The sequence below is a fragment of the Centropristis striata genome, chromosome 15 (genome assembly GCF_030273125.1).
Source record: "Centropristis striata isolate RG_2023a ecotype Rhode Island chromosome 15, C.striata_1.0, whole genome shotgun sequence".
NCBI classification, from domain to species: domain Eukaryota; kingdom Metazoa; phylum Chordata; class Actinopteri; order Perciformes; family Serranidae; genus Centropristis; species Centropristis striata.
Genome location: NC_081531.1, coordinates 32,750,727 through 32,769,869, shown reverse-complemented (window position 1 = coordinate 32,769,869; position 19,143 = coordinate 32,750,727). Strand labels below are relative to the sequence as shown.

General features: G+C 38.3%; 1 protein-coding gene across 1 annotated transcript in view; it reads left to right on the top strand.

Moving 5' to 3' along the window:
• Positions 1-13,758, top strand: part of lrch2 (leucine-rich repeats and calponin homology (CH) domain containing 2) — a 44,512-nt gene extending 30,754 nt beyond the window's left edge. The window contains exons 18-21 of the mRNA XM_059351182.1: positions 110-222; positions 9,468-9,605; positions 9,818-9,895; positions 11,365-13,758. Of these exons, the coding sequence (XP_059207165.1) occupies positions 110-222; positions 9,468-9,605; positions 9,818-9,895; positions 11,365-11,484 (449 nt within the window). The 3' untranslated portion in view covers positions 11,485-13,758. The remainder of the gene's footprint in view (positions 1-109; positions 223-9,467; positions 9,606-9,817; positions 9,896-11,364) is intronic.
• The last annotated feature ends 5,385 nt before the right edge of the window (positions 13,759-19,143 follow it).

Sequence of the window (19,143 nt, the reverse complement as noted above, 5' to 3'; positions counted from 1 at the left end):
ATCACAATGACCTGAAGTAGACCTCAGGTGGCCTGTGGTCACTAGTAGCTATAAATAGCATTTCAGTGTGTATTTTCTGTTACTCAGAACACTTAATTTATTATTTCAGCCTTCACCAGAGGAAGCCGCCAGGAGTACACCTCCACAGACCCCAGCTTCACCATGAGGAGGAAGATGGAGCACTTGAGAGAGGAAATAGAACAGATAGGACTCTTACGGCAGGTCAGAAGCTCCGCCGCCGCTTGTTTATGTGTTGGAATTTTGCACAAAGCACTGAGTCGTTCACATGCTACAGCTTGCCATATCTTGCTTTTAATCCACCTTTAAGTGTACAAGCGGCGTTTAAATCCGGAGAAGTGTGTGTCCATTCATTTCTAAGAAGTTGAGTCATACTGTGGGATTGTTATGACTCATGTCATTTTGCCTTTGCAGTGAAGCATAATTTGTGATAAGTTAAGCCAGTTATATCAGATCTGGATGACAGATAACCAGGCTAAGATTTCATCTGTGCACCAAGCATTGTTGACAGTCGGATAGGATTAACACACTGAGATGTAAGAAAAAGTAAGGGTGAAGAACGGAGATTGGATCTCATCCAACGGGTTCCACCTTGACAAAACACTGAGTAGTGCTGTTAAATTAGTGTCCTATGAACAGATAACTATACCAATGTCTCCACAGTTGTCGCTGGTAAAAACCTTATATCAAGGGCCCAAGATGATTTAATTTTCAGAGTTGTTAGGCTGGAAAATGTTGACATTGTACATGAGATGTCTTTGAACATTTATTATTCTTAACCACTTATCCAAACTAGGGTAGCGTGGTGCTGGAGCCGATCCCAGCTGATATTGGGGGTCGAGGTTCCCCCTGGACAGGTCGCCAGACTATCACAAGGCTGACACATAGAGGCAACCACCACTCACACTCTCCATTACTTCTATCTCAAAGTATCCTTGGGCCTTGGATAATGAACCCAAATTGCTCCCAATGCTGCGTTCTTCAGTGTGTGAATGAAGGTGGCACCGTTTAGGCTAGCCTCAGCCACCAGTATGAATGTGTGTGAATGGGTGAAAGAGCGCCGTCTGCAGTGTAAATCGCTTTTCAGTGGACACAAAGACAAAAAAAGCGTTATATAAGTGCAGTCCATTTACCATTTACGGGCAATTTAGAGTCACACATTTAACCTAAGCTGCATGTGTTTGGACTGTGAGGTGAAACCAGAGGAGCCAGAGAGAACCCAAGCTGACTCAGGGAGAACTTCAACTTTTACTCCTTTTCCACCAAGATGGTTGGAGGGCTGCTTAGGTGCCTGTGCAAAATGTTGAACCAGTTCTTCACGTTTCAACAGCCAAAGAACCGGCTCTCAGCCAGGGTTCCAGAGCGGCACCAAGTCTTTGCTGGTTTCGAACCATGAATCACTTCTGTCAGGGGCTGGGGACCGGATTATAATGACCAACAGGACCAACAAAAACATGTATCATTAATTTTATTTTATTTGTTTAACTGCAATGTGATCGATACCGGGTAGTCTGTGCTGGGTAGCTAGTTAGACCTAGCAGCGGTAGCTTAAAACAAAGGCTAACAACATTTTACGTTGGGTGTTAATTAGAACCTGATCGCCGTCCATAGCATTGAGCAGCACAACAGTGCTGTACATGTCTTGTTTGGGTGTCAATGTAGGCTCGCAAAGCAAGGAGCATAAATAAATAGAGGATGTAGTCTGCCCTTGTTGTGATTATGCTGGTGGAGATGGGACACATATACAGTGACGTTTATAGCGTATATGTTATTGTATCCAGCCTGTGCAAGTTGAACAAACTGCGAAGCAGCCCAGCACGAGAACTAGGTTTGTGTTGGTCAAAAAGGGGTAACTGAAGAACCGCAAGCCGGATTCGAAACTATTGAACCTGAAGTGAAAGTGCCAACCACTACACTACCATGCAACGCTGTCTTAGAACAGTTTGTAAATATTGAGGTTTATGTACAAGCCAGTGCTGGTTGGGTAACACCGCTGAATGGCCTGTAAAACAAGAGAAAATGTACTTTTGCACCATTTTGGGGAAACCGAAGCAAAACGGTGCATTTCTTGATCAAACTGAATGAGCCCCAGCAATCAACCAAAGCAGCTCAAACGTGATTGGTCAAAACTGCTTGGACGGGTGGTCCGTAGCGTAGTGGGTTACACAGGCGCCCCATGTATAGAGGCTACAGTCCTCGCTGCGGTGGAGCCGGGTTCGAATCTGGTCTGAGCTCCCTTTGCCGCATGTCCTCCTCTCTGTCACCCCCTTTCTATCTGTCTCTCACTTTCAATAAAGCGTGTAAAATGCCAAAAAAATAATCTAAAAAAAAAAAAAAAAAAACTGCTTGGACTACAACAAGCGCAACACTTCTGATACTGAAATCAAGCTACATTGCCTCCAGATGCTGCATTCATATGCAGGTATCTGTGTAAAGATTACTCTCTTCTTCACCGTGAAACCTCTAACCCTGTAAAACCCAAATATAGAAAAACGCAAAAAAAAAAAATTCAACCAGTCAGATGTTGTTGTAGGAGGCCTTTGGGGGTGAAAATGGAGTGTTTTCAAAAATGTTATGTTTTAGTCAGTTTTTATGGAAATATTGTAATATTGCAACATTGGGCTTAATGGGGAGCAGATCTCCTGTATTTGCACTCATTGGCATGAACAAAAATACAGAACTAAGGATTCATTTGCAGGGTTTTGCTTTTGCCAAACCAGTATATAACATGAATAATAATCTCAGTCATATTGTTATGAAGAGTTATGAATATGACATTTGTTTACATTATTTACATGAAGTCTGTGTGCACATCCACATTTATTTGCAGTGATAGTCCCAGAAGCAGTTCTTGTCCTCTGAAAAACAGAGGCGGACATAACACTTGCTGCATTGGGTATTAGTGTACCCTTTACTGCAATGTCCTCTCGTTGTCTCCATTGTGAAATGTCCAGTGAGGTCCCTGCGCACATTCAGAGGGGGTTGTGGTAATGATTTTTGGAGGAGGGACCGTTTGGACTCCCATCAGTATTGGGACTGATAAAATCTGTTTTTGTCCAGCGATATCTGTCACGGGGCATGGTTTGTTTGCTTGATTGGGGCTCAATGTCCATATTGGCTGGGCAATGAAGTTCTTGGTTTTCTTTTTCAATTACATCCTGCACACTGTATCAAGGACCTCTCCTTGCTGGTGGCATTCTGAAATGGAAAAAAATAAAATTGAAAAAATGTTTACACTGTATATACAAATAGCACATATGCTTATTAGATTCTAGATGACCAACAGGAAAGATGGGGTGGTGGGGAGACTGATTTCATTATGAAGTGTTTACACATTGCACTTAAGTAACCTATTCACACATTTCATTGGTGACACAATACTATGTTGTTGACCTATTGTAGACTGTGGTTATCATCCTCATAGGAATGCATGTAGCCTCCAGCTAACAAGCACACCTTACATCCGTGAACATTAACACCTGTTCCAAAACAATGCCACAATTATCAATAGAGACTAAGACGAGGAGCAGACATGCACAAACAGAATTTCTTTGTTAGAAAGTCCTGCATTCTGTGATAAGGAGAAGTGAGGAAGAGTGTTTAAGGTGGTTAAAAATCATTATAAGTAAATGAAAATGTTTAGATACAGCAATATATCTTTGCACTTTAATTTCCAATACAATAAAATATGTAATCCAATATAAGGCTTAGGCTATAATGTGTAAATCATGTGTAGTTTAAAGTTATATTGTGAACATTTTAATTGAAGTTCCTCTCAAGACATTCCTCTCAAAAACAGGGCTGTTTTCACTACCACTCTGACCCAACGTTGTAATATTGCAACGATTATAAAACAAGCTCTAAATAAAATGTAGGGCATATTTTCCACAATAACTACATATGTTCATGTTCTAGACACTGTAATAAACACACACACAAAAAATTCAAAGCATTTTACTGACTTGAATCAGATGAATCCAGTCCAGTAAATTAAAGGGATGTTGCTCGACCAAAAAATTGGAGGTTATGTGACTTCTTGACCTGAGAGCGGGCCTTATATACAAATGTTGGATCCAATCGCATTGTGAGTACAAACAATAGGACCCAATGATCATGTTGATGTGGTTGAACCAAAAAAAAAATAGAGGTTTTTTGGGAATAACCAAAATTGCCGTAATTATGCAACACTGGGTCTTCTAACCATGTTGCTGTTGATAGCTGGAAACTACCAACGTCCTGTCACAGTTTTTGTTGTAGCAGCAGGACTGCTTTGTCATAGTTCTTTTAGAAGTATTTCTTAGGAGAAGTAGGCTTCTTGGCAGTCATATTAGTAGTGAGTTAATAACCGTCCGTTATGTTGCTTTATGAGTATGTAGCGCAGTAATTATCGTAAAAAGAGGAGGAACAGACATCGAAAGAACAGTATAATTATTTAAGGTGTTTTCTAAAAAACATTTCCGATTGCTCCTGTGTGAACATGCACAATTTACATTCCAATATTTTTTCTTTCTTAGGTGTTCCCAAGCCATTTTTAATTATAACTATACCTATAACTATGCCCTTAATCCTGTCTGGAGTTCCTCCTAAAACCTGAGGCGCCGCATTAGTTTATTTCATACATTGTGGAGAACTGTTTACAGTCACCACAACTCTGTGTGTATCCTCGGGGTCTAACAGACATGTTGTGCATTTCCCTCCCTATAAAACATTTGTTTTTTTTAAAAACGGGACATATCATTGATGTTATATCATATTTCATTGATGATCAATAACAATTGATGTTCACATCTTTTCCTACAAGAAAAGGACAAATAGATCATAATGTGGATGACTGAGAGAAAGCAGAATATCTAGATGGATATTCAAATAGTCAAACTTAAGATCAGAAGGATCCAACCACGGAAACAAAAGGGAAGGAAAACTGGCATCCGAAACGGGAGTGCACAAAGGAAAACAGAGGTGTGAGAAGCTGTGTATCTGCATGCAAAATCTCTTTATGCAAATAAAAGAAAAAATTCTTTGCAGCAAGTTAGATATTGTCAGACACGCCTTAGCTATGTGAAATGAACCGAGTGTACTTGACTTCAAACCAAAAGTAGTAAAGGAAATAGGATATGGTAACCTCAGATGAGCCTGATTCCCTAGAAGAACAACAATAGTGTTATGAGGTCTAAGAATGTTCTGGGGCATTTTATTAATAAAAAACCTCCAACCTACAAGTAGTCCGAGGTAGATTTACAGCCTCTGGAATAAAAAAAGACTAAAGGTTTGCCAAACATAGCAGATTCTTAACAAACAAAGACGCTTTGATCTTGAATTCATGTCTAAAGGCCGTTTCAGGCAAGTATATTTTCAAGATAATTACTGTATTATTTTACAGGATTTTTCATGTTTTTTATACATTAAGTGCAAATGCCATAAAAAATGGTATATTACTTTTATTATAAATATTAACCATAAAATGGATGTTGAAATCTGTTAATTAATATAATGGGACATTATAGATTTTGTTAAACAGTTTTATTCAATTGCTTAATGATCTTAGATGTTAAATGACAGTGAATTATATGTAAAATATTATATGTCTAATTAAGGAAATAAAATTAAGGAATCTTTCTGTTTTCTCACATTAAAACTTTGAATTGAACGTACAATAATGTAAAAATTGTAAAAAAAAAAAAAAAATGGTAAAAGTCGCCAAACACTTACCGTAATGCTAAAGTTAAAAAATAAAACAACCTTATTCTACATTTTTTAATTTAAATACTGATATTTACTGACTTATCCATATTTATAAATACATTGTTATCATACCTTTACCTAACTCAAGGTTGTTCAACATTATGTGACAATAGCTTTTTTTTTAAAACCAGTTTTTGTTTTTTTCCTATTTGTTTTTGGGGGGTTTTACAGTGCAGACTAAGATGGCCTGATTCCCATACTGCAAACATTATTTACAGATTCTTAGAAAACATTTTAAACAGTTTATGCAAAGTGTCTTGCAGATAGAGGAAAGGACAAACAGCAGATAATGGAAACAGATCAGATAGTGTCAGAGGACACAAAGCAGGAGGCTGTTTCAAAGCCGAGAAGCAACAACAGCAAAATAAGGAACGTGAGGCATGCAGAGCCATAATAAAACAGACATTCACTTCACTGGAAGACCAGCCACAATACAAGCAGTTAGGGCTTCTGCATTTTGTTCCATTTTTCTGGACATTTCAAGGCCTTTTTTGTCCTTGTTGGCTTAAAGATCTTGACCCTTGACCATGACCAAGAAGTCACGTCTCGAGTCTTGACTGAATGAACTTTCCATCTCAATAAAATCATTGTGGTGGCTGGTGAGAGATTCTTTCTCGCCCCTGTAACAGTGCTCTGCATGGAAACTTTATGTGAGATTCATAAAGGGAACAGTATCCACAGACCACATGCTCTCATTAGGCAAACCATTAGGAAATGGTGAGAGCAGAACAAACACTTTATGGAGAAAGCAAGCGTTTGTTATGGCACATAAAACCCCTTTACCACAAGACTATTAACCAAAATCATTATGTTATGAATGCTATATGTTTATATACCTTTTTTCTGTCAAAACCGACCTGAGGCAAGAATGCATCACCTCACCGTCTCTCTGTCTCCTGCTCCTCATTGACTGGATCATGATGGCAAACAAAATGTATTGGACTCTGACCAACTAGCTGCAGGGCCTGGACGTCGTTGACAGCTGCGTCTTGCTTACCTGAATTCACAACAAACAGTTCGTGACAGACAGCGTGCATAGCTGTAAATATTAAATCTTGCAGGATCTACTGTGATAGATGGCACCCTGTGGAGTCTGGAGTCTGTTGTCTGATGTCTGCTTCTGCGATACCTTCAAACCTTTGGGTGCTAAAACATGTTGAGACACATTCAGGCGAACTACAGCTCTGTTTGGCAATGGCATTCCCATTAAGAGGTGCAACATATGGACGGAAGAAGGAAGGCGGGACATTTATACAAATAGTCTTCAGACAGAGGGACTAAAGCCAGGTTTAGAAAAGTGACTGAAAAGAGTCTTTAGAAACTTTCCAAAAAGTTTAAAGCAACTAAAAGGAACTTTAATTTGCGCTTATTTTGTTACCCACAAAGTTGTAGTGATTGTGTTCGTAGTGTTTGTAGTGAAGGTGTAATAAGCACCAACACCTCATGTCATAAAGGTTGAGTCAGGCTTGGGTCTTTATCAGTGGTGGAAGAAGTATTAGAATCCCTTACTTAAGTAAAAGTACTAATAAAACACTGTGAATTTACTCCACTACAAGTAAAAGTCCTGCATACAAAACTGACTGAAGTAAAAGTACAAAAGTATCAGCACCAAAATGTACTTAAAGTATCAAAAGTAAAAGTACTCGTTTTGCAGAGTGGACACACTCAGATTGTTTTATATATTCTAAATATATTATAAGATTATTTGTATTGATGCATTTATATAAGTAGCATTTTGTCCAGATAATTTTAACTACTTAACACACTGTTATGTTTTATAAATGTGTAATCATATTAAATATTTCTTCATGTTGAATCTGAAAAGTAACTAAAGCTGTCAGCTAAATGTAGTGGAGTAAAAAGTACAATATTTGCCTCAAAATGTAGTGGAGTAGAAGTATAAAGTTACATAAAATGGAAATGCTCAAGTAAAGTACAAGTACCTCAAAAGTGTACTTAAGTACAGTACTTGAGTAAATGTACTTAGTTACTTCCCACCATTGGTCTTTATTTGTCTTGGAAGCAACTGAAAGAAATACGCATCTTAGTTTTCATGCTTGTTCTTTTTCATAAATACAGCTATTTGCAGAATGCATAGCAATGAGGTAATGTGTCCCAGTTGTGGCTATAACTGGAGTGTGACGATGGTGAAACAAACTTTGGCACCAACATAAAGTCATGTATTGATGTTTTAGAGCAGAGAGAGTTGCTACCATCTCCCCACACATACCACCACCTGGTATCACAGAAGACTGCAGGTCAGAGTAGCATGCTGGCCTGCATACTGCAAAACGCCAGTACATGTAGTTGGTGTTTTGGCATACCACATTTGACATAATGTGTTTTGGTATACAAAAAAATCTTTTTCTGGCATAAAGTATATTAGTGTGGGTATTGAAACACTCCAAGAATTACCAAAAATATCACGTTAGTCATGTTTCCATCAATTAATTTCTCTGCACATTTTGAAGATTGGCATGACAAAAGCTTCATGGAAACAGAAATTAAATAAAACTTTCAAAAATGTGCACTTGCGTAAAATAGTTAATGCACTAAATGGGAGATGGAAAAGCTTTCCCGAATAAGTTCTGAAGTTACATTTGGCGAACATGACTGATCAGCTGTCTCTGACATGAAAGACTGAAGACTTCCCTCCATTTTCTCTCTTTGGTGGACAAAGTTGTCCGATTAGCAGCCTCTTTTTTGTTTTTCTCACAAAAGCGATCTCTTCTTCAGCTTTGTTTATTCACTCTAAACCAGTCGATGGAAACTTCCAATGTTCTTATTTTCTTTAATGCAACATTTCGATTTTAAAAATTCGATTTGACTGTAACTGAAAAATGGCTACACTCAGCCGCTGGTGTTTTGGTTGAGATCAGGCTATTTAAATAAGTATTACCTTTGAGGTCCAAAAGTGTCTTCTACTCAACTAGCACGTCTTCCACTGAATTCAATCTGTCATTTTTATTTTTATTTAATTTCCAGAGAGCTATATAGTGGTTGCAGGTTCAAATAACGGCTTGCAGCTCTTCTGTGTGGAGTTTGCATGTTCTCCCCGTGTCAGTGTGGGTTCCAAAAACATGCACTTAGGTTTTACTGGTGTGAATGGTTGTTGATAGTGATGGTGACCTGTCCATCTCATCCAATGTCAGCTGGGTAATTCTCCAGCCCTGTGACCCCAGTTTAGATAAGAAGTTAAGGAAAAATGAAAGAAAGCCCTGCATCAGATCCTATTTAACGGCAGAGCATATAAATCAGATGATGTGCAGTCGTAAAGAATATCTAGTCATACCAGTCTAATAACTATCAGAACAGCAGGCCAGAAACTGTAAAACATTATGTGTTTTGGAACAACCCATTACGTACTTTGGGCAATGCCTAAGGACAAAACATGATTTTCTTGAGAAGTCAGAACAATAATTCCCATTAATATAAATCAGATTATTATCATTGGTAATTTGCACACATGATAAACCTTTCCCACATGATTAACTGTATTGTTAAAATCTTTCTAAATTTGCCCAAATATGACGAGTTGACACAGGCCAGGACATCTTCCATGGCTAATCATCTGGGAACTCCCACATGCACTTTCTGCTGTCTCCCAGCACCACATTCCTGGTAGATCCAAAACTGAACGTAGTCCAAAACAGACAATGCGACTAATCAAATTCAGAAGCCATGGGGTCATTGTAATTTGTTTGCAGAACATTGAGTCCAGACTGAAGGTGTTGCTCCCAGACGATGTTGGAGCTGCTCTGATGGACGGGGTTGTCCTTTGCCATTTGGCCAATCACATCTGTCCTCGGTCTGTCGCCAGCATCCATGTGCCGTCTCCTGCAGTGGTAAGCTCACTGAGAAGGTTTAATTTTCTGTTAAATCACCCCTATAATTTAGCGTTTTTTCTTTGATAATACATACGCTTTCTCACTCTTTGTAGTTGGTAGTAATTATATTAATTGATGTATATATTGACTACATAACCTTTCAGCTTCATGAACATGCTTTTATGTGTTCTGCTTGTTATTTCTAACATGATTAATATTCTGGCCTCCAGCCAAAGCTTAGCATGGCTAAATGTCGTAGGAATGTGGAGAACTTCTTGGATGCCTGTAAGAAGCTGGGTGTCACACAGGTAATGTTATTATAATTTTATATAATGTGTCTGTGTTGTAATGTTTTTCTTGCTAAGAATTATGATACTGATAACTTACATAACGTACAGCATAGCCAAGGAAAAAATATATATATATTTATCATGATTTGCTTTGAAAATCTCTGCCTGACATGTGAGTACTTCATTTTAACTGCAAGACAGTTTCATACATATCATACTGCAGTAAACATGCAGGGCTTGACCAAAATTACTCCCACACAAATCAAATTCAGAGGATTTGTTTGTATAGGAAGCAAAAACTGCCGAATGATCAGAAAATTATAATCAACTATAATTCGGCACCTTATTCTAAATTCAACCATAACTGAACAATTCAATTAAAGTACCAATGTATAGCACTGAAATATTTTAATTGGAAAATATAAATGTGAATTCATGTGGTGTGAATCCTCGAAGTTCGAGGAAGCACCTGTGGTTTTCTTTCTTTGACGACACGACTAACAAGTGGTCTGGATCAGTTATTTTGAGGCTTGATTTCTCATTCCAGTAGCCCCAATGTTCAAGTTCGGGTTTTGGTTCTTGAATTTCACCAATCTAGTTTAAGCAAATACTTTTTTTTATAGAGTTTTTGAATTTAGAACACTTCAAATTAAAGCTACGAAACTCAAATTTAAATTTATTTTTGAAATATTGATATTATAAATCTGTGATCCCTAAAAATCTTCATATAGATATATATAGTGAGAGATTTTCAGCCTATTGAGTTCAGCTTTCAGTCTGAACGTCCCAGAGGTGTAACGGGGGGACCAAGTGATCCCGGCTCTGTAACGCCTCAGAGGTAGTTCAAACAGGAGCGTTAAAATGGCACGTTAAGCAAAAAACAGATCAACTTCGCTTGAGTCTGTAGAATCTCTACAGCGAGAAACAGCACAACATGCAGTTGTTACACATTGTAATTATTTTGAATGTGCCTTCTGTCACGTACTGCACAAGTACTGCAGCTGCTGTAACACGCCACTACCATCTCCTCCCACTTCGTTATGAAATACAGGATTGTAATGTGAACTGACGCCAATGTTACACCATTGTGGAATAAGTATGAATGTCCTTACGCAAAATTACATCAGAGCTCGGTGACTATCTATAATCTATTCTGATTACTGCACGTATTTCAGTGACAGATATCTCAAAATCAGTTCACCGAAACTACACAAGATAAGTTCTGTTGCTTTGTTTTGCTTGGACATGCTCAATAAGAGTTATAGAGAATGACGCAGTGAGTCAAAGTTTCTTCTATCCAGAAATCTCACAGATGAATATCTTAAAATCCTCCGCAAATAAAACCAAATCCACCTGCAGAAGTTAATTAGAAATGTTTTGCTGTAATTAGGGTGAACCAACCTTTTCATTAATGAGGGAGAGGAGAAGATATGTAAGCCACATGTTGTTTTATGGTGAGTGTAATTGACGTGACTCTGCTAACTCAGGACAAGCTGTGCCTGCCCCATCACATCCTAGAAGAGCGCGGCCTGGTGAAGGTGGGCGTGACCGTCCAGGCTCTGCTGGATCTGCCGCCATCGAAGCCCACACAACTGTCCGCTGTTTGACACAAGCCTGAGTGCTGCGTCCAGCCCGCAGTCATCCAGCCAACCCCTCTCCCCAGCCCCAACCCACACCCCACCGCCGGGGGCCAGAGAACCCCTCGGGGCGAGGACCCAGCGACTCGTGGATCTTTGGGAGTCTGCTTCTGCCTGACTGAAACGGGAGACAGGAGGACAAAACGCTTCTGTCTCTTTATATGATGTCAGCCGTCACTCCACTTCCAGCCCATCACATCTCCACTTATATCCTGTTCCTAGTTACTGGGGTCATCCCGTATGTGTGCGGATAAGCAACGTGACTGTGTGTTTCCTGAGGAGAGACGGAAAAGACAGTCGGGTCTATAGAAAGACCTGCATGTCCCTCTCAACATGCTCAGTGATTATTGAGCCTGCAAGTGCCAGTACTGACAGCATTTCCATGCTGGTGCAGAGGACACAGGCAGTGAGGAGATGACAGACATGTGACTCACTCTTTCACTAAACAAAGTGAAGCTCCACAAACAACTGATGTTGACTTATGTTGTTCTGTTGATGTATTTAAGTGACAACATCTCCACCTCTGCGGCATTGTTTGACATAATGTGCAAGGTGTGTCTCCTGAATGCGTGACATTTATTGGATTTTATATGTTACGCTCCAGTGCACATTCTGTCAGTTTTCCGTCAAACTGTATTGTGTTTGCGGCATATTTAAACTACTGTACAAAGGATTATTTGTAAACAAAAAACAAAAAAACACAACAACAATTCTTTCTCAATGCAAACCTGCATTGCATGACATTTTACCACTGTGAGAGCATGTGCTAGGCTTCGGCCAAACAGCACGGCGGTCCTGTTTTGTAGCGTTTTTCATTGCTGTTATCCTACTTTTCTAAAGCTTTTATACTTTCTTTCCAGTCATTGCCAACTATTCAATCATCACTCGCATATTTTGTGGTGTTCTGAGCATAGGATTGCCATGTGAGGCAGTTACGATTTTATTGGTTTGCATGACCTCAAATGAAACATGTTTTTACCTGTAAGTGTTGTGGGGGACCATAATTCCTGCAAACCTTGCAAATGCTCTGAACTCTCTGCCAGGCCGCCCTAATGTCTGCGGTTTGTGATCCATTTCATTTTTTCAGGGAAATTTGATTATTTATGTATTTATTATTGTGTTTTATATTTATGAGTTGCTGCTGTGTGAATTATAGACCCTGGCTACCAGTTCAGGTGAGGTGCAGCTGATCAAAAAGATGTCTGTTATCTGGAAGTGAAGCTACCGTTCCTGTGAACTACTTGTATCAGTGACAGCTCTTACACTTTAACTATTTAAATTTGTTTAGCGAGAACAGGATAGAGCTGACAGCAGTGCTGACAGAATAATAGAGGTCTGATTCTGGCAAACAATATGCAAGATTTACCACGTTCACCAAAACTCATGACAGGATTTGTCATTCCCGTATTAAGTTGTATTCTTTAATCCTTCAATGTGGATTATAGGTTTCGTTTTAAATAATTATTTCTTAAGGGCCATGTCTGTCTAGATGACAGGTGATTGGCATGTCCATGCAAAGAAACTAAAATTATAGTGGAAATTTAAGTCGTAAATCTATATATGGGAATACCAAAAGTCAGGTTAAACATTGACTATGGATCAGGTTAGACTTTTGATCATTCTCTACATGAAGTGTGTATTGACAGCTACCAGTGACACTTTGATAAAATATCAATGAAATCACCTCTGGGCTTCGCTAATCCAGTTATGGCAGCAGACAGCAGAAGAAAGAAAAAGAAAGCATGGTGGTTTGAGCAGATGTCTAGTGATGACATAGCTAATCATAATGCAAAAACTGCTTTATTATTAAGTTTATTGTTTGTGCAACTAAAACACCTTGGAGGACAACATAACTTAAAGCCACTTTAACACCTCGATACAAACATCATCATGTGAACAGAATTCCAACATCTAAAAACATGACGGGTTGTGCCTTAAAGGAGGAGTATTCTTTGGGTTTTTTTCTGCAGTCTTATGTAAGAACAATATTACATTTATGAGATGCACCGACCAGTCCATTTCATTAATGCATGCAGTTTAAGGTTGGGAGATCATAATAGACCACGATTTTGCAACTTTGGCCAAAAATGGATGAGTTCTGTAGAATCTAAAAATAGTTTTGAAAGAATTCTCTTTTTCTTTGGATTTGTATAATACTTGGAAACTTGGTAAGAGAAAGTGCCAGCTGAAATCATTCTGTGCACCGTTAAAGGAACACTCCACCGTTTTTTCATATTAAAACATGTTATTCGGGTAAGTAAGACGAGTTGATACAGACCTCTTGCGTCTCAATGCGTGCACTCAATCGCCCTGGCGCGCGGAGCTACTTGGCAGCTACTCGCTTGGGAGCTACTCGCAGTAATATCATCACTTCCGCTCCCTCTCACTTCCGTCAGGAGTGATGATATTACTGCGCCGAGTTGAAGTGCTCCCAAGTGCTATTCCGCCATACATTATAGTTATCCTTTTTATCCGCTTAGAAAAGCGCCACGTTTTATTTTGTGTCGCCATACTTGGTCCTTTAACTACTCGTGTAGCTGTATTTAAATAGGGAGAACGTGGAGGAGTTTGGTCGCTTCTAACTGTCCATCTGTTTGGATCCTAATGAATGAACTGGGCTAAGCTAAGTGCTAGCCAAGTAGCTCCGCGCGCCAGGGCGATTGAGTGCACGCATTGAGACGCAAGAGGTCTGTATCAACTCGTCTTACTTACCCGAATAACATGTTTTAATATGAAAAAACGGTGGAGTGTTCCTTTAAATAAATAAATCACTCAATGAATGTCAATGCAAACCTGCACCCATCGCAATGTTAGGCTCAATGTTTGATGGAAGATGCTGTTGATATCTGGCATCATTCATCAACCCAACACTAACGTGTGTTTTATTGTTTTTTTAAATCCACAGTGTATTATTTTCTGTCCCAGTGCTTGTTTTTCTTTTCAGAGGATGCTTTAGATTGTGTGCAACATAAGAATCTTTTCTGCTGATGAGCTGCAGCTCTGACTGGCTGCCATTTTGAAGCTCATTTGATGGTAAATAATAGTGCATAGACAATGAAAACCTGAAAAGGAGGGAGTACTTGCTGTTTATTTCATGATTTTCATGAAAGAGTCATTCATGACAAGCATGAGTCAGTTTTTCACTGTTAATTTACAGCATTGAAAGCTGTTCCTGAGAACCTCGGCTTCCTCTGAATAGGCTTTATTGACTCTATGGCATCATTTTCCAAGGAAGAGAGGCCACAGGGATGCAAAACAGTACAGGGCTTCCAGTTAATCAGGCTTCAAGTGTAATATATGCACAGATTCTAATGTCACATGCAATCTCTATGTGCTGACACTGTACATTTATGAAACAAGCAGCTTTGAAAATGATATAAATACAGTGTGCAACAGTAGGCTGCACCTGCAAACAGAATCTACTGAACACAATTATTAACCATAATTATGACCATGTTGCATAGCCAGACCTGCCAACACAGAGAGGCTATAGAGTGTTGCCGGAAGGAGTCCTAAAATCTTAGTTGGTATTTTAGCAGTTGTGGTTCCCTCGTCTTGAAATCAACAGGTTTTTGGTTGCATGAAGAGGCTCTGTGGTTCTGTGGTGGGAATTTCTGTTTCAGAGTTGTCTCTCTGTTAAGTTTAAATCAGCATCTATAGATGGATTCACAGCACAGTCAAATGAAGGAGCTGAGCGGTTGAGCCCCAAGCACAAGCAAGGGCGGTTCTTATACACTTGTGACAATTAATTCATAGTTACAAAAGCATAATCTCATCTTGTCCAAGAACCGAGATTAACAGCAAGCTCTTTGCAGAGACATGAATTCACAGGAGACAATAAAGTTTCTTCACACATTCTGCATAGTCATTGCGTCCAAGTAGCTTTTATGAGGTTCTACAGATTACATGGTCGGTGGGAATTTTCACATTTTGTTCTACGACATAAAATCAATTGGTAAATACCCTTACTCATTAATTTTGAGACCTTCATGTCTTTCAAACATGTCATACTTGTTTTAGCAGCTGCTAACAAGTGGCTAAATGAGGCTACAGAGGTTTTCTGGGACAGTGGTGGAATGTAACTAAATACATTTACTCAAGTATTTTGAAGTAGTTTACTTGTGTTTTCATTTTATTTAACTTTATACTTCTATTTCACTACATTTTAGAGGCAAATATTGTACTTTTTAATCCACTACATTTAGCTGAGAGCTTTAGATACTTTTCAGGTCGAGACTTAACTTGTAAACATGGTAATTTAAAGTGATTCGACATTTTTTTAAAGTATATTAAGTAGTTAAAAGAAGCCCTGTCATTACAAAACTAAAACTTACATAAAGCATCAATAATAATAATCCAATAATGTATTTAGAATATATAAAACAATTTGAGTGAGACCATTCGGCATAACGAGTACTTTAACTTGTGATACTTTGAGTACATTTTGATGCTGATACACTATTTCTTCACCAGTTTAAGTGGGGACCTTGTTTGCATGAGATCTTGCTGTAGTTCTTTTATAGCCTTACGTTAGTTTTTTACTTCTGTTTGTTTATGTGTTTATAAAAGTAGTGTTTTTTTGTGAAGAATGTATCTAAATGAACAAACCATGCAACTGTCACAAAGGTTTGTTTGCCACAGGGGCTAATTTTATGCAATAATCCAAACAAGGAAAAATCCCAGTAGGTTTTTGGCGAGGGAACCAGTGCAACAACTCGATAGGGAAAGTAATACTATGACTTGTTTTGATTTGTCTAATGTTTCACTGCACATATTCAGTTGTTTCTCAAATTACTAATGCTTTTAAAATAAATTACTTTGAGTTTGAATTTGAATGCATTGTCATCACACTGGATGTGAATCAAGGCACAAAGGCACAAAAAGGGACTTTATGAAACCATACAGAGGTTATTTTGTGGCGTAATCATTATATGTTGTTACTGCTGAGGGTTTTTTACTGGAAAAAAATGAGATTTTTTCAGATACAACCCTCATTCCAAAAAAGAAAAAAAAAAGTAAATTTAACATGTGATGGTTTGTGAATCATTTTTGACATTGAAACATTTTGACATATATACAAAGACAGTATATGTAAGGTTCAAACGGATAACTGAACACTGAATTGTGAAACTGATGCATTCTCGTTTTATTCACACAGTATTCCAACTTTTTTTTAAATTGAGGTTATTGGCAAAGGAGAAACTCTCTCTGCTGAGGAAAGAGTTAGAAGCATCTAAACGTAGAACGATCATCCGTTAAAGCCTCTATTAAACATGAACAGAAAAAGTTGTTTTTTGGTTTTATTTTATGTTCATGGTATTGCAAACTGCATGTTTCGGCATGACTGATCTTCCTACATGGACTCAAATGTACTTTGACGACCTATTTTATCCTGTTTTTATTCTTTGTAATTGCCTTTAGCGTTTGGCCTCCATTAAATTACACACATGCCAGTGCATGCAGGCCGGAGCAGATCAAAATTCAAATTAATGTGTTATGTTTCAGCTGTACACATTTGCATATTGAGGAGAGCAAAACAGCTGTGAGTGATGAAACTAATTGACCTCTTTGTTGGCAAAATGTCAGACTTATGTCTTGCATAAGTCTGACATTATGACGTGACACGCTGCCCTTTTTATTATTATATTTAAGGGGATTTTTTGGGCCTTTTTCGTCTTTATTTAACAGGATTTGAACCCGAGCCCACTGCTTGCGAGTCTTAATGGTATGCTGCAGGCTTTTTTTTTTATTATTTTACTGTAAATTAACCAAGTGCCAAAATCATGAAGGTATCTTTCCATCACAGCCTTCAGCGATTGAGCAAAGCGGGTTGTGTCTCGAGAGTATTCAGATGATTTGTCTGACTTGTGACTGTATGTTTAGCAGTGGTTGTATGTTTAGTTTGTTGACCAGGATTGCGTTCATCCGTTATTAACACACCCTTGTGTGAATTAACAGTTTACAGTGGCTGTAATCATCCCTCCTGTTCATACTGGCCGCAAATAAATCCTTGCAGCAATACAAGGTGCTACAAGTTCAGCCAAACGTAAAATGAGGCTTAAGACAAAGTAAGTACCTTCCAAATTTACAGTCTTTCTAGTGTGAAATCTTCCCATTGGGTTTCCAAAAAATGTCAAGATAATCCCAAAAAAGGAAATTTCATAGTTAAAGACATATTTTGGAAGATGTCCACTTGATTTGTCGAACTCAGACTGCTGATGCGTCATATTTCAAAGAGAAGTGTGGTAGTATATTACATACCTATGAAAAGTAGTTGCTTTATACTCATTTCCAAAAAACACAATCTGCAAAGTTTCCCTTAACCTTTGTCGGAACTTTCTGATGTATTTCACACATAATGAGGAAATGTATCCCACATGTTTCCTGGGGGCCATTATGGAAGAATGATTGTAGCATCTGATATAAAAAAAATAATGTGTGTGTAATCATCTGAGAACATAATATTTTACCTCAGACATTCTATCTGATCTTTCCTTATTCCGTTGTACAGATCCAACTAATAATACGTCAGCTGGAAGGTTATGAGGCGTGGGAGCAGGTTTGTATCTTTCTATGGAAGAGCAACATTAGTTTGAATTTTGCTTTTAAGTGGCACTCCCTTTAAAACCTCACAATAAAACATAATGGGCACTCAGAACTGTGTGAAGTTGATACACCTTTCTCGACACATACAGTAGTGGTGCTGATCGGTAAATGAATCTAAATCTTGTAATGTGTTGGTAATAAATCAACTGCTGTTGCTTTCTGCATTCTTGCACTATATCTGTAAATGTAACATGTCATAACAGCCATCAGACAATTTTCTCATCAGGATTTATGACTTGTCACCTTCACACCCAAAGCAAACAGTGAAACAGTGAGTCATGTGGAAATACTACACTGCCAAGAAAATGTCTAATGTATGTATATAAGCTTTTTGTATTTTAAAACAAGTCAAATGCATGCAAGAATACCAAGTGGCTGAAGCTGATCCTCTGTACATATCATCTGTATAAATAACAGGGATTTCTTAAAAAACAAACAAAAAAAACCATGCTCATTATAAAATAAAGTCAAATTCTTTGCAGCTCAGTCTGTCTTGTCTTTACATGCATCTCAGGCTCTGCCCAGCCAAGCATACTAGGAATATGGAATATGATTTCTGCTGATGACCGATTTGTTATGGAAAGGGGCCACCCGCTGTGACAGCATATACAGCCATGGAAAAAATGATTATACCACCCTTGTTTTCTTCAATTTAGTGTTAATTTTAATGCCTGGTACAACTAAAGGTACATTTGTTTGGGCAAATATAATGGTAACAACAAAAATAGCTCATAAGAGTTTAATTTAAAAGCTGATATCTAGCCATTTTCCATAGTTTTCTTGATAATGATTTTGGTTATTACAAGAAATTGAAGAAACAATGGTCTAATCATTTTTTTCCATGACTGTAGTTAGCTTGTTTTCATTGAGTGAGTCTATGTGTCGTCATGGCAAAATGTGGTCCGGGAGACATCTACGGTAGCCATAACTACAACAGAAGTGTGCCAGGTGTTATATCTCCGTCTGCCTGTGGCAGATGTTGATGTGTCACATTAGTGCAAAACGGATTCACAAAACTTACAA